General features: G+C 35.6%; 1 protein-coding gene across 2 annotated transcripts in view; it reads left to right on the top strand.

The window, feature by feature from the left end:
- Positions 1-22944, top strand: part of NRIP1 (nuclear receptor interacting protein 1) — a 77873-nt gene extending 54929 nt beyond the window's left edge. For both annotated transcript variants that reach the window (XM_034423080.3, XM_034423152.3), the window contains exon 2: positions 11579-22944. In XM_034423080.3, the coding sequence (XP_034278971.1) occupies positions 11897-15382 (3486 nt within the window). In that variant the 5' untranslated portion in view covers positions 11579-11896 and the 3' untranslated portion in view covers positions 15383-22944. The remainder of the gene's footprint in view (positions 1-11578) is intronic.
- The last annotated feature ends 2067 nt before the right edge of the window (positions 22945-25011 follow it).

Below are 25011 nucleotides of genomic sequence, written 5' to 3'. Positions count from 1 at the left end.
TAGGGTCCTTCCAAACAACCAGGCTCTGCTATCTATCCCTTTAAATAGCTTGCTTGCTAGGGACCTAAGCACTGGAAGGCAATTAAAAAAAACATCATTTTTTAAATCTATTTCTTTGGGCCTTAAAAGACTCTTTTTAGTAAACTCATCAGCAAAAATATAGTGTTTTCCTTTCCAGAATTTTTAAGACACCTCAATCCAACTCCTGATTCAGCTACATTCTCCACATTTGCTTATAGTTACAGGCTCCTGCCAAGAGCAGAGGAAAATTATCACAGAAACCACCACTCCAGCACAGAGAGAATGCAATTCCCTCTCTCATAGTGACTCATTTCATGCTCAACTATTAGATCTCCAGAACAGATTCCAGATTTTAAAGCAACAGTCCTTGCCGTTGCTATTTCTCATTGATCTGGAAGAAATGCCTATTTGGTACCTAGTAAAACCCAGGGAGATTATAGACCTAGTTTCTCATCAGGAAAGGCACCAGGTGCAGATGCTATTACACCTGAGTTAATTAAAAATAATGCAGCACAGTGGGCATTATTGATACCTGGCATCACTTTTTACAGCAATTGATAAAACTGTCACCTCTATATGTTGCCAATATTGTTTATCATCTACATTGACAATATAAGCAAAGAAACCAATCCCAAGAATGCAAATAATAACAAACTACTCTTGACAGATGATCAAGCATTGATAGCAAGTACAGCTAAGAAACTGCAACAACATCTTATGGTCATGAACCACGAATGCTAGACAAATAATATGAGAATAAGTAAAGAGAAAACAGAAGTAATGGCAATCAGAAGAAAAGAGCATACCCTAAACCCCAAAGGTTTATCCCAAAGCAAGTATCAAAGTTCAATTATCTAGGAACAAGATTCACCAAAGATGATAAAATGGACGAAGAGATTGACATACTATGCAGTTATAGGCAAACCAGGAATTAGGACAGCTTGCTCCGTTCCTACAACACAAGGCAGTACCAATCAGCAGAAACAAGCATCTCATAAAAGCATATTCATCTCCATCCTATGTTACCAGTGCCAAACATGGACACTCACAAGAACACATAAACAGAAGTTAGTCACCATAGAAATGAGATGTTGGAGGATAGCTGCTAGAGTGACCAGAAGAGAGAAAATCAGAAATAAGACCATAAGAGAAAGAATTGGTATAAAACCAATCTTAAATTACAAAGAAAAACAGCAAATAAAGTAGTTTGCTCAGCTGGAAAGGATGTTGTGGAATTCCATACCATACAAAGCATATCCAAAAAGAGGAGAAAGTCAAAGAACACTAGGCAGACACAGAAGATGGAGAGACAACATCAAAAACATACTACCACAACATCAATTAACAATGGTTGAAGCCATCAGAAGAGCAAGAGCCAGAACTTTACTACCCAAAGTGGTAAGAGGAAGTAAAGAAGAAGATAATAATAATAACACTAACAGAGTTAGAAGGGACCTTCGAGGTCATCTAATCCAACCCCCTGCTCATGCAAGAGCTGATAAATCTGTCCCTATGCGTAAGGACTGGGGCCTAGCACTTATTGCACTCATCTATAAGAAGACTGTTCCTGCCAACTATCAACCTATACTTTTCCTTAATATTATCAGCTAAATTTATGCAAGACATCTTCAGTGGAAGCAGACTGGATGGAACAGGAAGGATTATTAGTGAAGAACCAAGCCGGCTTCAGGGAAGGCCACTCAACAAATGACTAATGTGTTATACTTCATCATCTCATTGCAAAATACATCTCTCAAGACTATTATTTCACTCTATGTACCCTTTGTTGATATTAAGGCAGCATTTGACTCTGTATTGAATCAAGCTAATATTACCATTGATCACCAACTACTACTGTATAATACCACCACTGATTGCCAACTACTACTACTAATATGTGCATTACAGAAACGAACACAGCTCAGAATAAATTTACCTCTCAAGGACATCTGACAACACCTATTCCAACTACCAAGGACGTAAAACAAGTCTGCATAGTGGCACTTTTCAAATTTATTTTTTATATAAATATGATAAAATAGCTGGTGAGATTGAATTTCCATCCACCCAAATTAGCAGAGGGACAGATTACTATGGTGCTATATGCAGTAATTCTTTGAAGGATTCAAGAGAGGTCTGAACACTTTGTACACTATTGTAAAGAGAACTAATTGGAAATCAACTATAAAACTGAAATAACGGCATTTGCAAATCACCCTAAAAACATACCTGGATTATTAACATTCCATGAAATAGGTGCAATGATTTCAATATCCGGGGATAATTTTTCAGTCTAACAGACATAAAAGGGCTCATGTCAACTATTCTTCACAAAATGCACATAGAAGTGTGGCAGCTATTTAAAGATTTTATTATATTAGCAGAGGTCAATAGATACTTGCAACCATCAAGCTTTTCTAGCCCAGTTGTTATATGGTACACAACTGGGTGCATCTTCCAATCTTGCATGATTAGAACTTGTCCAGTCTAAATTCTTAAGAGCATGTTTTCAAGGTCCACATTGCATCTCTATTGCCTCATTACCCATGGTGGCTGGAATGGTGAGAGTGGAGACCAGAATTTGGCAAGCTGTGCTATTCAAATAAGGGCTGGGATCGTCAGAGGCTTTTTTAAAAAAAGAAAGAAAGCCTCTACCAATCAGGCAACTCAGCTGGGATCGTCAGAGGCTTTAAAAGCATTTTTTTACAACCTCTTCAGCCGAAAGAAGAGGAAAAATGGTTTTAAAAGTTAAAAAAAAAAAGTTGGCCACACCCACTCAGTCATATTACCCCCCCACACCAAGCCATGCCCACAGAACGGTAGTAACAAATTTTACATTTCACCACTGGGGCTGATTAGGTTTTAATTGCTTTAATATTTCATCATTTAACTTTGATTTCAAAATTTCATGAATTTGTTTGACATATCTGATAGAAGCATTTTCTGTGATTTGATTCTGTAATAAATCAGAAGCTTCCACATTTCCCAAATACTTTTAACCTTCTTCTAGTGCTACTGCCTTATAGCAAATCTTCATTGTTAACCTGTATTCCATCATCAATAACTTTTCCTGCCTTTATGGTTATGGTTACACACTTGTCAATGCCAAATCACATCCCAGTATATTTACAGAGGTCTTTTGTGCTTTTTAATAAGGTTCAGCCTTTGTTTTTCCAAATAATTTTAAATCATCCATATAAAGTTACTCCTTTTTTGACCAATTCATACCCACAGGTTGCCTTGTTCAAAATTGTTGTCAATGGGTCCATTGATAGTATAAAGAACATTGGTAGTAATTATTGCTATTATTCTTGTTGTTGTTTTGGATCATCCAGTTAGCGTTGTTCTCTGCTTCATTCTTAAATAAGCCTGCAGTACTTAGTTCTTTGTTGTAGTGTTTAAATTGAAAATTCTGCCATAACAAAGTACATATTAGCACAAGGGGTCATTAAAAACAACAACCCTAAAGTATACTTGAAACAAATGGGTCAATTCAATTTTGAAATGAAACCACAAATATTTCTATTAGGTACAATTCCAGAAAACTATCACAATTAGTATGATTCATGCTGACAGTTACAAGACACATTTGGCACAACATTAAAAAAAAGAAACTGCCAATGATACAAGGCTAGGTAACCAGAATTGGAGAGAATACAGCAATTAGAAAATGACAATATATTCGTTTATAATATAAAATACAAAAAATTGCTTTTGTATTTTGTATTATAAACTAATAAATATGTAAACTATGAGAAAATGACCATATATATTCAAAATAGAAGTCTAATCAAATTTAAGCAGAAATAGCTGCCTTATGTATTACACATCACACAGCAAGACAAAGGTAGACATTTGAAATATGGTTCCTAGCTGATACCAGTCCAAAAATAATAGATGAAAGATTTTATGTTGTTAGTGTAAGGCACAAATATTTACATTAGCATTTGGGATATAAATAAGGGAAAGAAGAAAGTATCACTAACACATCTTTCTGTGGCATTTTTATTTTATTCTATAGCTTTTTTTTTTTTACTTTGTACTCTGCACATTTGATTAATTGGTTGATTATGTGCATCAAATCAATGTTGTCTCTTAGTGAACATTCAGATTTTCCCCATAACAAAGTGAACTGGAATTTTAGTTCTTTCAATAGTGCACTTATAGTTACAGTAACTGAGTCTATTCACCTTCCTTCTGGTCATCCTCTTTTCTTTCCTTCTTTCCTTCCCATCATTACTGTCTTCTCCATAAAAATAATTCTTTATATAATGTATCTAAAGTAGGACAATTTGAGTCTGTTCATTTGTGCCTCAAGTGAGAACTCTGGATTGATTTATTTGATGAGTCGTTTGTTTCCTTGACTTTCCATAGTATTCTTAGGAGTGTTCTCCAACACCAGAATTCAAAGGCACCAATAGTGTTCCTATCCTGCTTTTGCAAAGTCCAATATTTGTATGTTTAATCTTTTAAAAACCTAAACATGTATGGGAAAGCCCCTGCCTGAAAAAAAAATTGAAAATCATTATACTTTCAGATTTTGAATAAGTGTTGTTTAAAAAACATGCCACTAAAAATTATTTCTCTTTTCAAAATTTATATTTTCTCTAATGAAAAAAAATATGTATATGTCTGGTGTATAAAGAGAGCAAGTGAGGATTTCCTTTAAATGGGCATTTTCACAGCTTCTTTAATAATTAGGAAAAGTGAAGTGTTGAGTACTCAGTTATAAAATTGGGAAACTGTTAAAAGATTTCATTATCATTTAGTTGTTACTGTGATTGTTGCTGTAGATTTATTATATGTTAAATAATCAACTTTGGTGCTGCAAGAAAATATAAATATATAAAGAAAATTAAAGCTTAGTTTTATTGTTATCAAATTATTTTCATTTTTTTAAAATTTGATTTATATGCTGCCCTTCTCCGGAGACTCAGGGCGGCTTACAATGTGTTAAGCAATAGCCTTCATACTTTTGTATATTTATACAAAGTCAGCTTATTCCCCCACAAACTGGGTCCTCATTTAACCTACCTTAGAAAGGATGGAAGGCTGAGTCAACCTTGAGCCTGGTAAGATTCGAACCTGCAGTAATTGCAGGCAGCTGTGTTAATAATAGGGTGCTTTAAACCACTGTACTACCAAGGCTCCTTGGTAGTACAGTGGTTTACTCAATTTAGTAAAATATTTACTAAATTGATTTCATAAAAGATTTTTTATGTGATTACCCATCTCATATGCATGACTGTATAAGCAGTTTTCACTAAGTTTATACATTTGTTCTAAGTTTGCTTGTTTTTTCAGTAGTACGTAGAAACATTGTGAAATAAAAATGTATTTTTCACATTTCATTCAGTTTTGATTTAGTATAAGTATTAGTGATTAACCTTTAGTATGCATTATGTAAATTTCCAGATTTTTAATATATGCACTTATAGATCAAATGAGGAGTAATATTCATTAGTCTCTCCATTACATCAATAAAGAGACTGTTCATAAGTCATTTTTGCTATTCCCATATTTGATGATGCAACCGGTGATAGATCCCAGGTTGTTGAATTGCAGTTCAGAGTTATATCACGTCTTTAAACCACTTTCTAGAGGCAAAGCCAATATGTGAGGTTTCATCTTCCTCTGGTCATTTCATTAATCAACTAGGTAACATCAGTGGTAGTCAGTGTAATTTTTAATCCATATTTATGTACAGTAGTTTGGCTACTGTACCTTGATTAGGGCACTGCTTCCTGCTTTATTGTCTTGTGTTATTCTCTGTTTATCTGCTGGGGGGATGTGCTCTGTCGTTTCCTTTTTAACTTTTGTTGTCTGTTTTGAATGGTATGTAAATATGGTTTATTTCTGTGTCTATTGACAACTATTTTATCCGAATACCAAGCTTTCAGGAATTCTCTAATATTTTTCAATTTTGCTTGATCTAAGATACTGTTTCCTAGTTGAAATTGTGTTTTAGTCATGTGTTCTGAAATTAAGGCTTTCATTGTGTCTTCTTCCTGCTAGCTACTGTTCATGCCTGCCAGTGTTACACAGTGGTTTTTACGGTTCTTATACTGTAGATGACTTCTATGGTTTCTTATTGGACTTCTAGGGTTTAGTTTATTTAAGATATTTTGGAGGATTTTATTTTGTTTGATTACTACAGTGATGTGTGGTTGTAATAGTCTGTTAGTTGTTTCTGAGATATTTTTGATATATAGTCACGTTCTCATTTTCATAGTTTGTGTTGCTTGTGATGTAATGGCTATCCATTTTTTTGGAAAATGATATATGGGCTGTTTGTTTCCCTTTTCTGGTGTTCCAAGTTGCTGCAGTGTATTTGTACTCAATCAAAACATTATCTGATGCATTCTTGAAATAAAAATCTTCTTAATACAATAATTAGATTTAATATTCTTTAAGACATGTGATGAGAACTCATTCCAAATTAATAATGCCCTTAATAATATATTTTAATTTTTAAATATTGTAAATTTGTAATAACCTAGGACAAATTTCTGTTCCAGTTAGAAACTCACAACAGCTAAAGAATCTGGATAAGCTTGCTTTATTTGTATACACTTTCATTTGGTTTTGGATTTTCCAAATTGCTCTTGTGATAAATAAAAATCTCAAACTTGTTTGCCCATTAGGTGATCTAAAGTATTTCATTCCTACTAGTTCATGAATTTTACCATAAAACATCCCCCTGTGAGGATTCAAAGTTTCTTATACTATAAGATTATCATGTAAATAAAAGTCAGAATTACACTTCCTTCCAAATATTCCTTATAGACTATAATGCTGTAAATACAGTAACATTATGACAAAACAACTAAAAAATAGAAATGGAATTCAAAATGGTAAAACTAAAAATCAGGAATGTTGTAATTTCCATGATCAATTTAGTAATAATTAAGATAAAATTAAGATGTTTATCTTTCCCATAAAAACCTTTTAATAACTTGTTGAAGTTTTTAGAATATACTGTATTTTTCAGAGTGTGAGACGCACTTCCCCCCCTGAAAATTTGGGTGTGTTTTATACTCAATGTAGCCCCGCCCACCTGCTGGCCCCCACCCTTCGGCCTCCACGTGTCCCCTTTCTGGCTGCAGAGATTGCCAGAGACAATGGCTTGCATTTTTGGGCTCCATGCCTCACGTTTTCAGCCTACAAACACTCTGTTTGAGAGCTGTTCAAGGCTGCGGGAATCGCCAAAGCACATCGCTGCTGATCACCGCCTCCATGCATCACATTTTCGGCCTCTGTGCATCACATTTTAGGCCTCCACATGCGCCATTTTTGGCCTCTATGTGTCGCATATTTGGGCGGCGATCGGCAGTGATGTGCTTTGGTGATCCCCACAGCAATAAATGCCTCTCAAATGGAGTGTTTGGAGGCTGAAAACACGAGGCACAGAGCCCAAAATGGCAACCCGGAACAGCTGCTGCCTTGTCTTACCACTTCCATGCTTCGCCTGCTTTACTCACTGGAGCTCCCTCTGATGATCAACTCTGCTTTTGAAGCAGCTTATCAGCCCGCTCAGAACCAGCAAACTAATGTGCTGAAGCTGTCAAGGCTAAGGATGCTAGCCAGATGAATACCTGGTAGGCAGAGGCAGAATCCCTCCCCCATTTTCTCCCCAAAAACTAAGGGGCATTTTATACTCCGAAAAATACGGGTAAATAATATGTTATGTCTAGGTGTTAAAGAGATCAAAACAGGCTGACTGTTGAGAACAAGACAAAAATTATAGTATAAAAATAATCCTCTAATTAATGAACCTTAGGTGCACAACATCTACTCATAAATGATTTTCAAGGAAGCCAAGTAAAATTGAGAACACATCTTTATTGAACTATCCAGCTGAATATTGAGCATTTGGCTTTTTTTTTTTAAGGAAACAAAGATAATTTCAAAATCTAAATATAGATAAAGGGGTTCTTTCAGATTTAGACAACTTAAAATCACAAGGCTACCATTAAGCTCTAATAAATTGATACATTTTTTAAAAAACAGTATAGTAATTAAGAACCTTTTTCAACTTTAGTCTCTCTTGTTTGCTTTTAAGTTAGGTATTGCTTAAGTGTTGTTGTTTAGTTGCTAAATTGTATCCAACTTTTCACAACTCTGTGGCATTCCCCAACCTTTTTGGCTTCATGGACTGGCGGAGAGGGGAAGGATAATTCCATGTGAGTGGCAGGCATGTGCATTGGCAGCTTGCACAATGGAATAAATGTGCAGGTGCTTGCTTATTACTCATGCAAGTGGGGATGTGCACATGCTTGCCTGCCAATTCTGTGGCCCGATTCTGAACGTCTCAAAGCCCGGTAGTGGGCTGTGGCATACTATATACCCCCGGTATATAGTATGCCAGGCTCTCCTGTTGTCCACTGTCTGACCAAAAGTGCTTAAATGTTTAAGTAGGCTCATTCTAATTATATATTCTTTCAATTCTGATTACTTACTAAATTTTGTATCTTTCTTGTACTAGAAAACACAACTTTTTTTAAAAAAAATTATACACAAAAAAACATTTAATACATCAGTATTCCTTCCATGCGACATCTCAGTGTTTTCTTCATGGCTTCATCTTTTTGTTGTTTCTTCTGTCTTCATTTTCACCAAATCTATTACAGCATTTCTCCAAAAGTTCAGTATTCTAATTATACCATTTTCTTACATAACTATTAGTTTGCTTATCTATATCTCTTTTCTAACCAATGGTAAAATTGACCCCATATCTTAAAATATTCTAAATCCTCTCTTTCTTTGATCATCAAAGTTAATCTATTCATTTCTGCACAGTCTAAATTTTTTTTAAATTACTTCTCCTTCCAAAGGTATTTTCTCTGCTTTCCAATTTTCTGCAAAAACAATCCTTGTAGCTGTTATTACATGTATAATCAAATAAATAGTTTCTTTGCTAATTTTCTCTGGATGGATACCCAGTAGGAACAGCTCTGGTTTTAAATCAATACGTTGTTGTATCATTTCTTCCAACCATGTCTTAATTTTATTCCAATAGTTTTTAGCTTCTGGACATGTCCATCATATATGATAATAAGATCCTGGTAACTGGTGACATTTTCAACATTTAGCTGATTTATCTTTAAACATTTTTGCCAGTTTCTCAGGGGGCATATGCCATCTATAAAACATTTTAGAAAACACAGTTTTAAAGTGGAAGTAAGCATATTATTATGCTCCATATAATTATAATTTATCCCGTATTGTTTGAACCATTTATTATGCTACTACATTTATTATACTATTATATGTACAGTAGCATAATAATATGCAATTATATTTAAGAATGGACTTTATTATAGCTAATAGTGATGACATTATAATATGTTTCATCTATGATGGATTAGATATATCTTCTGTTGGCATTACATATCTGTATGTTCTGTTGGCATTACATATCTGTATACAATTGTAATTATAATTTTAATACAATAATTAATGAATAGAACATTTGTTCATGACAGACCTAGAGTTCTATTTGTAGTAATTTAAGTTAAAATTAGGATTTTACTATTTTTTACTATTTTTGAAACTGTTTTTCCTACAATTAGTAAAGTTTGAGGATCTGTGATGAGAGTACAGATATTTTTTTCTTCCTGTGGAAAAAAAATTCTTAATATGGAGAATTTTACAAAAATCTGTTTCCTAGCATTCCCATTGATTTCTTGCAGTTGGGTATCTTTTTTTCTTTCTAATATAATTTTTTAAAATTAGGCACATTGATGATTTCCTCTAAACTGCCTAGAGTTTGGAAGCCCAATTAATGCTTCATCCAACAATCTAATTAATTCCCACATGGGAGAGTGAATAGTAGTTAACTTTCTTCGAGTACCTTAAAAAGCTTAAATGTCTTTCATTTCTCATGAATTCCCTCACCCCAGCATCTACAGGTAGTCCTTGATTTATGACCACAGTTGTGACTTGATTTCCAGGTATAAGTTATTAAGTTGTAAATCAAGGCACCCATATGACTGGACCTGATTTTACATTTTTTGTGGTGGTTGTTAAGCAAATCACTGCAATAGTTAAGCAAATCTATGGTCATTAAATGAATATCACAGTTGTAATTGCAAACATATTTTTACAAATGGCTTTTTTTCTTTTGCTGGAAACTGGCAAAAAAATGTCAGAAACAACAAAAAAAAGTTGCAAATTGCAGCCACGTCACCACAGAATCCTGCAACCAGTCAAAAAATATGGTCAGATTACCATAGGGTGGAGGTGCACAACATTTTATGATGGCCAGAAGTGCTTTACAAGCCATAAAAAACTGAAGAAGCATCATACTGGAGGTGGTTGATAAATTAGTAACAGAGCCCATCTCCCCCACCCACTCATCCTAATCCCTTCCTTCCCCATCTTTTAGTTACAGTTGATAATTTGTATTTTTATACTGTTTTATTGTTCTTACATACATGTTTTTCTATGTTTGATTCTTTTTAACATTGTAAACTGTCCGGAGTCACCTTGTGGTGAAATGGGCGGCAAATAAATAAATAATAATAATAATAATAACTTGTTCTGAGACCATCATAATTTTGAATGGTCATTAAGCAATCAGCCATAAATTGATACTACCTGCATTATGACTATTAAGCATGCTACTTCATATGTTATTTCTCTTTCCCCAAAAGTGAAAGTTTACTTTGCATGTATTGCTGTTATGTCTACTTCTACCATGTCTTGTTTATTACTTATTTATTTGTGGAATAATGATCCATTAAAAAAAGAAACCCATAACTTTCTTTGAACTTCACAGAATTATTATTATATACCTACAAAACCTATTAATCAAAAAACTAGAAGTATTATCATTTCCAAACTTGTATAAATGGTCAATCTACAACTTTTCTAAATTTCTCATCAATCTAATAGAAATACTTATCAATATTTTTTTTAAAGAGTATTGATCGATTTATTAGGACTATGGAACCACTCATCAGTTGCCCACACAATTGCATTCCAGAGCTATTGCAGCTTTCAGTGCTCTTCAAAATGAAATGAAAGATAATAAAATTATATAGGAAGGTTCAGGGTGGATTTGATTTAAATCAAGTTGATTTAAATCACAATTTAAATCATGATTTAAATCACTAGTAAAAAGGCTTGATTTAAATCAACTCGATTTAAATCATAATTTTTAAAGAGCAACTGTCATCTCTGCTACTCCTTTGACCCACTGTTGACTCACCGATAGTCCCAGTGTTGCAGAATATACAGCCTCATGCTACATAATTAAGCTCCATTTCATGCTGAATAAACTAAATTATTTATGTATCTTAAATAGAAAACTATCTTACAATAGATTTTTACCCCAAAAGTTTTTTATTAAAATAAATTCGATAAAAATCAAAAAAATCCGATTTAAATCAAAAAAATCTGATTTTTTTGATTTTTTTAAAAAAATCATTGATTTTTATCCACCCTGGGAAGGTTTACCTGAAATTGTACATAGAATCTTGAAATACACCTGTTTGTATGAAACGTAATTTATTTTCTGATTTGGCTTCATATTTTATTTCTTTTTATTTTACAGGAATCCAGTGTTTGTAATATGATGAAAGAAGATGGAAAACAATATTGTCAATCCCTAAAAAAACATTTCTAACCTGGCACCATATTTTAAATAGTCCCTTGACATCATAAATGGTGTATATTAAAACAGAGAAAATGGAACATTGCCTCTTCTACAAATACTTAATGGAAAGACCTGCAAAAGATTATTGCATCTGTCTTGCATCAGATTTGGAAAAAATGTATACATTTATTTGTTGAGCTAAATTTCAGTTCACATATAATACACTAGATCCTAAGTAGAATAAAAAGAGAGCTTTTGTGGATACTTGTATTGAACATGACTCATGGAGAAGATCTTGTCTCTGAGATGCACCAGGATTCCATTGTTCTAACTTACTTAGAGGGATTACTAATGCATCAGACAGCCGGAGGTTCGGGTTCTGTGGATGACAAAAAGCCTACTGGTAATGCTGAAGATCAAAATTTCAGTGTTTCTGGAAATGCATCTCCCAGCTGTCAGAGAGATGGTGTACCTAACACGCATACATATAGAAATTCTGGCATGTTGCATCATAAAAAGGCAAGATTGCTACAGTCTTCTGAAGACTGGAACGCTGAAAACAAAGGGCGATTGTCTGATTCTCTTGTGGATATAAATGAGAAAAAAGAAGTGGTGTTGGCTGGCATGGTTGAAAATGTGCCTAAAAGCAAGCAAGATAGCACATTGCTGGCTTCCTTACTACAGTCATTTAGCTCTAGGTTGCAGAGTGTTGCTTTGTCACAACAAATTAGGCAGAGCCTTAAAGAGCAAGGATATTCGCTCAGCAATGATTCCTCGCAGGTAGAGAAAGACTTGAGGTGCTATGGTGTTGCATCCAGTCACTTGAAGACTTTGCTAAAGAAAAACAAATTGAAAGATGAAAAACTGGAGCCTGGTCTGCCAGAGCTAACAACAAACCTAGTTCAAGATCGGTTTAAAGAATCTACACATTCAGGACAGAGTGGTTCAAAAGCAATGAATGAATCACTTTCTTGTGCTGCAAGATTACAAGCTGTTGCAAGCATGGTAGAAAAAAGATCTAGTCCTGCTGCATCCCCTAAGCCAAGTGTTGCCTGCAGCCAACTTGCTTTGCTTCTTTCAAGTGAAGCACACTTGCAGCAGTATTCCAGGGAACATGCTCTAAAAGCACAAAATGCCAATCAAATCGCAAGTGAGAGACTTTCTGCTATGGCAAGATTAAAAGAAACTGTTCCTCCAAAAGATGTTGGTCATTTTAAACTATCAAAAGGAATGGAAAGCCATTTGAATGGTCAGGCAAGATGTTCAAACAAAACAATAACCAATAAAAGCAATATCACAAATTTTCAAAGTCATATGGGCATAATTCATTCATCTCCAAAAATTATAAACTACAAAACAGAAAAAAGTCATATGAAACCACCTACTAACAGTAGTTTACTTTTGCACCTCTTGAAAAATCATAGTACTACTAAGCAGACCAAACGATATGAACAAAATGACAGGTCCAGTGTTTTTGAGGAAAGCAGTACACCAACTACTGTTGATGAATACTCTGACAACAACCCAAGTTTTACAGAAGATGATAGTAGTGATGATGAGAGTTCCCATTCAAATTGTCTTCCTATAGATTTGTCTTTCAAACAAAAAACAAATACTCAAGATTCAGGGCAGACAGCTTCTCTAGACAATTTAACTCAATCCTTGTTTCATGGTTGGGAATCAAAAGTCCCATGTCTGGAAACCATAGAAGAAAAGGATCCTTCTAAAAATACAAAATTGAATCCACATCAAAAAGTAACTTTACTGCAATTGCTACTTGGTCATAAGGAAGAAGAAAACTCACCTAAAGTTAAAGAAACCGAAGGAACATTAGGTCCAACTGATGTGGCGAAATTTAATTTTTCAATGAGTAACAGAAGTCCTATTACTGAATCCTCTAATACTAATCGAATAATTCCAATACATACTCCTCCTTTGCAAACTTCTACAAAAGCAGATTCACCTATCAACCTTTCACACAATTCTCCTTTAATGATAAAATGTAATTCTCCGCCATATACTTGCATCATACAGCCTGAGAGACTAACTAATCCAGCTTCTAAGCACTTGATAGATCTTACTATTCACAAAGAACTTCATGGAAGTAAACAGAATAAAAAAGAAACTTTACAAACACCTTCATCTTTCAGTGCAAGTAAACTATTGCAAAACTTAGCTCAATGTGGGATGCAGTCTTCCATGTCAGTGGATAACCAAAGACAAGCAAGCAAACAAGTGATGACTCTTAACACTGAGAAACCAGTAGGATTGATAGATGGACTAAATACTTCCCTGCTTCATAACACATCATGTACACTTGAAAAAAACAGAATGCTCACTAATCAGTTTCTCCCAGGAGAACAAAAACTGCCCAGTTCAGAAATCCAAAATCTGCTAGAACGACGCACCGTGCTCCAGTTACTTCTGGGAACCGCCAACAAAAATATGAATGAAACAAAGGAAAAAATATTTTTAAAAGAAGAGAGTTTACAAGATCCAACAGAAAAAGTTTTGAATGAACAAATACTAACTGTAAAAATAAAAGCTGAGCCTTCTGAGGAAGAATCCAGTGCCCTTCAGAATTCAAATGCTCAACAAATAACTGAAAATGTTAATAAGAAATTTCCGGAAATGGCTCATTCTTTAGAGAGAAATATAGCTATTTCTCCAGCATCAGAAGAATTTCAGTCCCAGTCTCTTACATCTCAAGACTTTTCCTTTTCGAAGAATGGACTTCTAAGTCGATTGCTGAGACAGAGTCAAGATGGCTGCTCTGCAGATATCCTGGACAGGACAAACCATGAACAGAGTTTTGTGGAATCAAAAAATCACAGTATGCTCCCCAAAAAGAGAAAATTGCATTCTGATTCTTTAGAAGGTCCTTTAAAAATACTAAAAAGTAATAAATGTAGAATATCTGATGTCACAAACAATCACAAGTCTACTACAGATTCTTTGTATGGCAGCTGTCTTAACCAAAAAGAATCTAAATTCATCAAAACTGATTTTGAAATAAAATATTCTTCAGGTTATGGGTCAAATAATGAAAGTGAAAACAGAAGTTGGTCTAGAGAAAGTAAAGGATTTAATGTGCTAAAACAACTGCTTCTATCAGAAAATTGTGAAAAAGATATGTCTCAGCATAGAAATAATTTATTAGTAACAGATGGCAAAAAGAAAGGAAGCAAACATAACCTAACAAATAATGACAAGGCTGAATTCAATGTTTCTCCTGTGCATACTCTCATAGGGAACCCCGGACAACCAAGCAATTGCTTGGACTACCAGACATTTCAATATTCAGTTGCTATGAAGAGTCCTGCCAGCTCTCCCTTCACTGAACATTTGGGAGGCACAGTATCATCAAAGCCAGAATGTGACCAGTTTAGCATTTGTCATATACCTAATGAAAGGGGACCTCTAAAATGGGTCATCACTGATTCTGACAAAAATGACCTTGAGAGAGACTCCCCAAGACTGACCCAAACTAATCCAATATTATATTACATGTTACAAAAGGGGGGAAACCCTATTAATATTCAGGAAACCCATAGCAAAGATGCTTGGAGAGATAAATCATTTATAGAAAATTCATCTGTCACAATGAAGAAAGAGTTGTCTCCTGTCAGAGAATGTAAAACATTTCCTAATAGAAGAAATGCATACAGCAGCCATTCAAATAATAGGGTGTCCATTCAACACAACAGAGAAGTATATGGACTCTTAGAAAAGGTATTAACAATAAAAAAAGAACCTGAATAGGTTAAAATCTTACAAAGAGTTTACAATCAAGTTTGAATATTTTATTTGAATAAAATAATGTAAATCTAGCATGATTTGAGAAGAGCATGGTATAGCTATGGTTTTATTTGATGAGGTTTTTTTGCTGATATTTAAGATGCATACAGCTTTTGTTCTTTATTTTTGCTTTACTGGAAATTTATCACAATACATGTCATCACGACTTGTTAATTATATAAATGTCCATGAGTAATTTGCAGCTGGATTGTACTCAGTGAGTAACTGCTATTACTGTCCTTGCACATAACTATGTGCTTATGTAAACCCATAATATTTTCCTTACATGTTTCAAAACCATGAAAGTGATAAATCACAGACACTTCAAAAAGCTGTATGTGATTTGGAGGATCACATGTACCTGGAGGAGTGTAGGAAAACTATAGAGACAAAAGCAACTGTAGTAAGATATGTAAAACAGGAACATTTGGAGATACTGTTGTTACGCATGTAATGCAGTATTATTTAAATATAAGGTAGAAGGGCATCTTCAACATATATTTTCTCTTCTCTCACAACTGGGCTACTACCATCTTGTATTGTCTGCTCATTTATAAAATGTGAAGAATATTTTTATATATATAAATGGATCATCATCCAGGCCAAGTCATTTATTTCTTGTTTTTGTAATACTTATCAGTGTTAACTAGAGAATTGTACACAATGAAATTTCTAGTGCTTCCAAATGGCTTGTAATTTGTGTTTGCATAATTGGACAGAACCACAAGAAATACTGTCTTTTCTTTAGTTACCTTTTCTAGATACTCAGCTGAAATAAATTAAAATCTAGGTTGTGACTTTAAAAAAATAATGAAGCTGAATCATAAATTACTGGCAGTAAAATATAAATCTTTCACTACTTTTAATTGTTTATTTATTTACATTTATTCAAATTTTCCAGGGAAATTAACATATTAATAAAGCTGAAAGATTCCAGACTCATGCTTAAAAAAAGAAAAAAAATTGTGATAGTCAATCTATCATTGTGGTCTTTTTTTCATGAATTCTATAAAAGATTTATATAGCTAAGATGAAAGATGTATAAATTACCAAATGATCTAAACCAGTTCATGATCATTTCTAAACTTTTTCTATCCTAGCAGTAAGAAAGGAATTGTAAATTGGAAGAACTTAATGATCTAAATATTTAAATGCCTTAAAATAAATAAACTCTAAATTTGAATGTAGAATTGGAAGATATTGTAAAGTAAATAAACTAAGCATCTACTAGTGTGAAAGATGTTATTTTATTGATTCATGAAATTCCAGATACCTAGAGGGGAAAGTGGCAAGAAACATCATTAATAAATGTATTATCCTCAAAATTGCTGGTTTAATTTATTCCTCTAGGCATGAAATACATGTTAAACATATTACAATGCTAAATAAAAATAACTTTTAAATTTAGATTAGTTCCAATAAAATGGTGGATTGTTTAAAATTCTATATGATTTTGAAATATCAAGACTGGTACTTTTATATATAATTTTTGCATATAAATTTTATTATGATTAAATCCAGATCAATTCAAGTCTTCCACAGGTTTGGGTATAATTGCATTTGACAAAAAGCCAAGTCTAGTGCAGGTCAGCTCAGCAAGTTCAGCTATGTTGAAAATATGTGTGTAATAATTATTATTGGCAGACTAAACTTTTATATAAAAAGGTACGTATCATTGGATATATAACATTTTAACTGGAAAAAAAACAACCCTGAAAGGTTATGCTGAGAGTAAATGAGAAGGCTACTCTAATTGAAAATCCAGAAATTTATTTCCACAATAATCAGAATACCATCAAATAATTACGAATAAAATGTAAATAGCATAACATCATTCAATTGTTTCCCAGAAACTGCCATTATTCCTTGAGAAGTTAGCATAATATCCAGGTGCTATCAGTAACTTTATTTTCATAATTTCACCTAACCCTCATTACAGCTATTACATGACCCATAGCAGTAGCAGCAAATTATAAGTCTTGCTTCAATTCCTAAGTGTAATATTGAAGTTCAAGTCCTATGCTCATTATAGGTGGGGGAAAAACCCCAATCAAATTAAATTGTTTATTGTGTGTGTAAAACATGGACAATGTGTTTTGTTATTAAATGGAACAAATACATTGTGCCTTGGAAGTTCTGCTGAATTATTACAGGTGGTTGTGATTCAGCAGAACTGAAACCCAGGATATTTTGGTTGTTGTAGATTTCATCAAAACTGAAGACTGGAAGTCTCTTACAAGAGGAATAATACATTTCTCCTTTATCTTCTACATGCCCTGTACAGCAGGTCATTTACCAATCTTCCCTATAGCATCTTTTCTCTAGTTCTCATTATGCTATGCTTGAAGGCAAGTACATCAGTAGCAGTTAAAGAGAGCTAGTGAAAGGATGATCTGGGAAGATTCAGAGGGTGGGCATACTAAATGAATAGGCAGAGTTGAACTCAAGGATATCGATCTATGGAGATGCTCAGTCATGTTTGTTCCAAAGGTGCTTTTTCAAAAGGCAACTGGACTTAATGTTTTTCTTGATGTTTTGTTGAAGACTAAAGAAATTTCTTGGATGAGAAGCAAAACTTCAAGAAAAAACAAAGTCCACTTGCCTTTTGAAAAGGCAAACCCAATATCTTTGGGTCAAAGATATTGGCAACAGCTGTGCCCCTGCCTACCTACTCTGTATTCCCAAGCTGTTCCTTTATATTTTCTAGCTATTCTCAATTTAATGTCTTTTGCTTTTGCCCATTGGCTCTTCTCTCCCACTTTCAACAATACATACTTTGGCCTAGGTGAAACATAACCAAAAATGAATTTTCTATGCATGGAATTGTTCATGTATAGAACGATTTAGAAGTTTCAATAGACATGAATTAATGCACGATTATAGTGCAATCTTATAATGTATTCTCAAATATAACTTCTTTTGAATTCAGAAGATTTTATTCAAATACAGTTGGGAAGCAGTTTTTTATGTGTTACTTTGCCTTACAGCATTTAGAATCAGCCATTTTAATATAGAATGTCAATTTTCAACTATTAAGTTATATTTGAGATCATGTTTAATGGGCTTGACTGGTTTATTGGGTCTCAAACAAATAGGCATGACAATCTGGCTAAAACCTTTTTTGCATTGTTTTTAATAATACTTTAGTTGCTTTGCACTTCTTGCCACTTCAGCACCTCACACACATGTATTATTTTGATAATGATCATTAGTTAGCATTGCATTATTAGTATTTTATATTAGACATTTCTAAATATTTCTAAAATTAGAAATATTTAAACTGCAAACCTCAAAATACCACATTTAATGTCTCAACTCAACTCAACACCAGACTTATGGTTATGGGGGATTTCAACCTGCCGACCGTCGGTGAAATGTCTGAGGCGGCTCGGGAGTTCATGGCTTCCATGATGGCCATGGACCTGACCCAGTTAGTTCATGGCCCTACACACATAGAGGGACACACTCTGGACTTGATTTTCATCTCTGGCCAGTGGCTGAATGGTTTAGATATGGGGGATGTAGTGATTAAACCCTTGTCATGGTCTGACCATTCTCTCCTTCAACTTGACCTTCAAACCGCTACACCCCACTGCAGGGAGGCAGAACCGACGAGGTGGTTCTGCCCCAGGCGCCTGATGGATCCTGGTAGGTTCCAGACGGAGCTTGGGCCATTCCCTGAGGCTCTGGCTCACGACCCGTCTGAAGACCTGGTGGCCGCCTGGGATAGAGTGGCCGCTGGAGCTTTGGACCATGTCGTGCCTTTGCAGCCTCTGACCTGCCGCCGATCTCACTTAGCTCCCTGGTTCTCTGAGGAGCTGAGGGAGATGAAGAGCCGGAAAAGACGCCTAGAGAGCAGTTGGAGGGCTAGCCTTTCCTAATCCGACCGAACACTGGTAAGGTCTCATATTAAGACCTACCTAGTGGCGATAAAAACGGCAAAGTATCTGCCTGACAAAGTCGTTCAAATTCGGGAAGGCGTGGACTCTGGGTAGATAAAGGCGGGGTGATGGAGACAGGTCTTGAGAGTGTTATCTGGGAGGAGTTTGACCTAGTGCCCCTGAAGACATGGACAGGATTCTGGGTAAACTTAGCGCGGCCACATGTTTATTGGACCTGTGTCCCTCCTGGCTGGTGCTGGCTTCCCGGGAGGTTACACGAGGCTGGCTCCAAGGGGTTGTTAACGCTTCTTTGAGAGAGGGCTACTTTCCCACTTCCTTGAAAGAGGCGGTGGTGAGGCCTCTCCTCAAGAAGCCCTCCTTGGACCTGGCTGTTTTAGCAAATTATCATCCAGTCTCCAACCTTCACTTTGTGGCGAAGGTTGTTGAGAGTGTGGTGGTGCGAATTCCCCCAGTACCTGGATGAAGCAGTCTATCTCGATCCGTTCCAGTCGGGCTCAGGCCTAGGCACAGCACGGAAACGGCATTGGTCGCATTGGTTGATGATCTCTGGAGGGCTTGGGACAAGGGCTGTTCCTCTGTCCTGGTCCTGTTAGATCTCTCAGCGGCTTTTGATACCATCGACCATGGTATCATGCTGCACCGGTTGGAGGGGTTAGGTGTGGGGGTCACTGTGTTGTGGTGGTTCTCCTTCCTCTCTGACCGGTCGCAGTTTGTGTTGATGGGGAGCCAGAGGTCGACCCCGAGGTTCCATGTATGTGGGGTGCCGCAGGGGTTGGTTCTCTCGCCCCTTCTGTTCAACATTTATGTGAAGCTGCTGGGTAAGATCATCCGTGGTTTCGGGGTGAAGTACCATCAGTATGCTGATGACACTCAGCTGTACATCTCTACCCTGGACCACCCCAATGATGCTCTTGATGTGATGTCCTGGTGGCCGTACGGATCTGGATGGGGAGAAACAGGCTCAACCCATCCAAGACCAAGTGGCTGTGGCTTCCGGCATCCCAATATAGTCAGTTGGTGCCATCTCTGACTATTGGGGGCGAGTCGCTGGCCCCCACAGAGAGGGCTCGCAACTTGGGTGTCCTCCTGGATGCACGGCTGTCTTTAGAAGAACATGTGATGGCCGTGGCCAGGGGGGCTTTTTATCAGGTTCGCCTGATTCGCCAGTTGCATCCCTTTCTGGATCGGGACTCCTTACGCACGGTCACTCATGCCCTCGTCATTTCCCGCCTGGACTACTGCAATGCTTTCTACATGGGGCTCCCCTTGAGGAGCACCCGGAGGCTCCAGCTGGTCCAGAATGTGGCCGCGCAAGTGATTATGGGAGCTCCCATGTCATGGCGCTCCCATGTAAAACCTCCCCTGCGTGAACTGCATTGGCTTCCGGTGATCCTCCGGGTGCGATTCAAGGTGTTGGTGACCACCTTTAGAGCGCTCCATGGCTTAGGGCCAGGATATTTACAGGACCGCCTTCTGCCACCGAGAGCCTCCCACCGGCCAGTACGCTCCCACAGAGAGGGGCTCCTCCGGGTGCTGTCAGCCAAGCAATGCCGACTGGCGGCCCCCAGGGGGAGAGCTTTCTCTGTGGGAGCACCTGCCCTCTGGAACACACTCCCCCCGGAGATACGGATGATTCCAGACTTACGTACTTTCCGTCGGGCCCTCAAAACCTTTTTATTTCATCAAGTCAGTCTGGCCTAATCTCTCCAATTGTGTATTTTAATTTGGATTTTTAATGGGGGATTTTAACTGTCGGGCCAAATTGTTTAATTCATTTTTAAATTGTTTTTATATTTTGTATTTGATGTTTTTTACTTCTGGCTGTTCACCGCCCTGAGTCCTTCAGGAGAAGGACGGTATATAAATTTAAATATTAAATTAAATTAAATTAAATTAAATTTACTTCCTTGACAGAGCAAAACTTAGAATTGCATCAAAATTAAATTATGTAGATCACATGCCTGAACTTGTTTTGTGTAATGCAGTTAAGTATTTAGATGCTAAGTGAAGAGAAAGGTTTGATTTGAAGAAAAAGCACATATTCCTACAAGTGCTTTACTTTCAGCCCTGACCTCAGGGCTGAGAGCTAAAAAACAAAAAGCAGTAAATTGACTTTAAAAGTTATTTTAGGAATTAGGGTTTATCCACTCCTGTTTCTTTATTTTTATTTCTTTTTTGGATCCTATCTGGATCTCTAATCCTCCGTAAATTCAGTTACAAAAGCATAAAATATATACAAAAGCATAAAATACAAAAGTAATAAGTAATATTTATCTCATTCTTCCATCATATAAAAGCAAACAGAAATTGAGATATCCCCAACATTTTTTATTCTATTTTACTAGGAAAAATGTTTTATTTTCCACACTTGGCTGTGACACCATGAATATAATAGGGCTTACTTCCAAGTAACTATTCATAATCTTGGTTTGCACAACTGAATCACATACATGCTTACCTGCAAATAAGTACTGCTCAGATTTTGCACAAGTGCAGCACCTCCATTTATTCACTAAATAGGCAAATCTTTTTTCAGGTTTTCCAAGTGAATCTGAAAAGAGATGTACTTCTTTAAGAAATCTGAGTTTCAATGCAATACCACCTTTTTTTCAGGGCCAGGCTGATCTAATGAATAGCAGAAATCTACTGTAATTTCTCAAGATCAGAAATACTTGATTTTTGAGGTGTGCTCAACCACCTTTATGTTTTTCTATAACAAGAAATAAGTGTTTAATTTTTTGTTGATATTTCATTTCCCCCTGGACTGTCACTAATGAGAGCAAAATATTACCAGTTAATTCTCTGCTGCATCTTAGTTGAGTAAACTGGCAAGTTATATTTTATATCTATATCTATATATATGTATACATATGTAAATATGTAGACTTCTTAACATGTTTAATTTTTTTTCTAAAAACTGTGATGTAAATAGTGTTTTCTTTAAAATACATATTTTGTATTATATCAAATGGAAAGAAATTAACATTTTGATCATTTTGTTCTGTATATTCCATGTATTAATAAATGTAAATATTATTGCATAGGTTTAACATTTTGCATGTATGTATACAGTGCAAGTCTGGAGGAATGTATAGAAATGTTTTATTTAAAATTGTAATTATTGCTGCATGATAAATGCATGGGGGACCCTGTGCATCTCTGCAATGGCAAAAATTGTTAAAACCAGATTATCCAACATCACTGTATTCTGTTTCTGAACATGACTTCTGCTATGGTATTTCAGCTTTGTAAAAGAATGTGCTTCAAAGGAAAGAGCCTGGGGAAAAAGAACTACCTTCTTTAAAACAAAAATATCCTCTCTTGCCCCCAATCACAAATATTGTTTATGTTTTTAATTCCATTTAAAGCCACTGAAATTCTATTGCAGTATTTTCAGATAATGTAACCTTGTTTTGCATTGACATAGATACAAATTATGGAATTTATACAGCCTTTTTTGTTGTGAAGTTTTCACTGATTAAAAAAAATAAAAATTCTCATTTTATTAAGACATGACTTATTCATGTAATGTCGCAAAACTGTACATATGGCAGTGTGAAATTTTTTAAATTCTCAGTGTTTACTTCCTGCAGAAAATTTGAATAAATGAAAAAATGCATTGAATTTGTAGTCCTAATCTATTGAGTGCACTGTTTTATTTGCAACCAAACAGTAATTCTTAATTTACCATAATCTCCCCTCTTGTACACTAATATTTCATGCATTAATCCCATATAGAGGAAAACATACAATCCCTTGTAATATTTGCTGAATTAGAGCAGACAAGTAATTCTTCAATTTACTTTGCATCACATGGAGATTATCAAGTATATTTGTTCACTAAGATTCAGTTTACTGTAACAGTATTGGTCCCAGGAAACTGAATTAGTATTATAATACTTAGGGGCTAATAAACACCAAGCTTTCTAATTCATACCCTGTTGAAACAATGTGTACCTGGCACATTGTTCCTATTTATTTTATCTCTGTATTTCTGTCCATATTTATTTTGGATTGCCACTCTGTCCTTTTGTCAACTGTTTTATCTAGGTCCATTTGAACATTCCCTTATTTTAATAGTCATCCAGGCCTTGTTTTCTAGAATCTGCTTTGGAGTTTTCCACTTTAGTTTTCCTAATTTGTTTTCTGCAGATATTAGATACTTGCTGGTAAAGCTCCTAATCCTTGCAAATTACCTCCACCATCTATTTCACATATATTTATATATTTAATACAAAACTCAGTCCCAAACTCCCTATACATTCACAATAATTTCCAAAAAATATATTTTTCTTTTTTTTTTCTTTTTTTTAATGGTATATAATTGTACTTTAAGTATCTTTATTTTAAGTAGTTTCTAACTCTTCTAATTTCACTTAGATCTGTTTATTTTGTATATGGGATCCTGGATCGTAGCTCTCTAAAAGTTTGGAAATTAACTCTTCTAAAATCCAGGGTGTGCGATGCTTTGATGCTCTCTCTGCACTGCACATTTATCTAAGGACACAAATCATTGAGGTATATAACTTCAGCTGTTCCTTAAAAAGAGAAAAAATGTTCATTACTGGGGGCTTTCACATACTCTGATTTTCTCTCCCCCAGTCCCATTCTTACTACTGAGCATCAAGCTATTTCATGGATAGCTTTCTGTGACATAGTTACCTCCTGTTCAGATTATTGCAACTTGATCTACATGGGGCTGGCCTTGAAGACCAAGTGGAATCTGTAGCTGGATCAGAATAGACTGGAATTTACGGTTTTGTCTGTCCGTAGTTCACCCTAGCAATAACGCTGAATAAACTGCACTGGCTCTTAGTTAATTTTGGGTATAATTCAGGGAGCTGGTTATCATCTTTAAAGCCCTACATGGCACAGGGTCAGTTTACTTGCAGGACCATGACATCTTGAGATTATCTCCGTCACTCTTAGTTTACATTAGGTTGGCACATTCCAGGTTTCCATGCTTAAAGGTTGCCACCTGATAGGACCTTGGACATGCACCTTTTCAGTGGCCACTCCAGCACTTTGGAACAGCCTCCTGCCTAAGATTAGAAGGATCCCTTGCCAAATTTTACTTATTGTTCTGTCTCGAATTCTTGATGATAATTCAGCCAAAAACTGAATGCCAAAATCACTAAATGTTTCTTTGTAATTTAGTTCTTTGTAATTTTTTTTTATTCTGCCTTGCTACCTTTTCCTTTGTATAGGAAATAATGATATTCCCATTATCAGGCCTTAAATGTGCCCTCACATGCATTAAGCAAGTAATACAACTGGTTGAATTTGCTTATGCTGCCATTGGGACCTTTGTGAACCTCATTTTGCTAAGTGGGCAAATTTGCTACCGATGCTAGCTGGTCAACACAGTATTGCTAGTGTTGTTACTGATGCTGCTGCTAAAAAATTACTGTACTCCAAACTTTCAACTCTGCCAGCGCTCTGGCTTAACTATTCGGCTTTAATCTTCTCTTTTCTGGTTCTTTCTTCCTATCTCAGATCAGATCAGATCAGTTCTCTTTCTCTTCTAACTCTTTTTACTGTGTTTAGGTTTTCCTATGACCTCTGTCTCTGTAATATATGAGCTTACTATCTCATAGCTGTACGTCACCATCATGTTATTTCTGAAAACACCTATTTTCCTTCTTGAAAACGCAAGTTTAAGAATTCTTTCTTATGAAAATAATACCGTGT

This window comes from Pantherophis guttatus, chromosome 5 (genome assembly GCF_059756535.1).
Source record: "Pantherophis guttatus breed Tessera chromosome 5, ASM5975653v1, whole genome shotgun sequence".
NCBI lineage: Eukaryota > Metazoa > Chordata > Lepidosauria > Squamata > Colubridae > Pantherophis > Pantherophis guttatus.
Note: the sequence above shows the minus strand (reverse complement) of the source record. Positions and strands in the feature narration are given on the sequence as shown.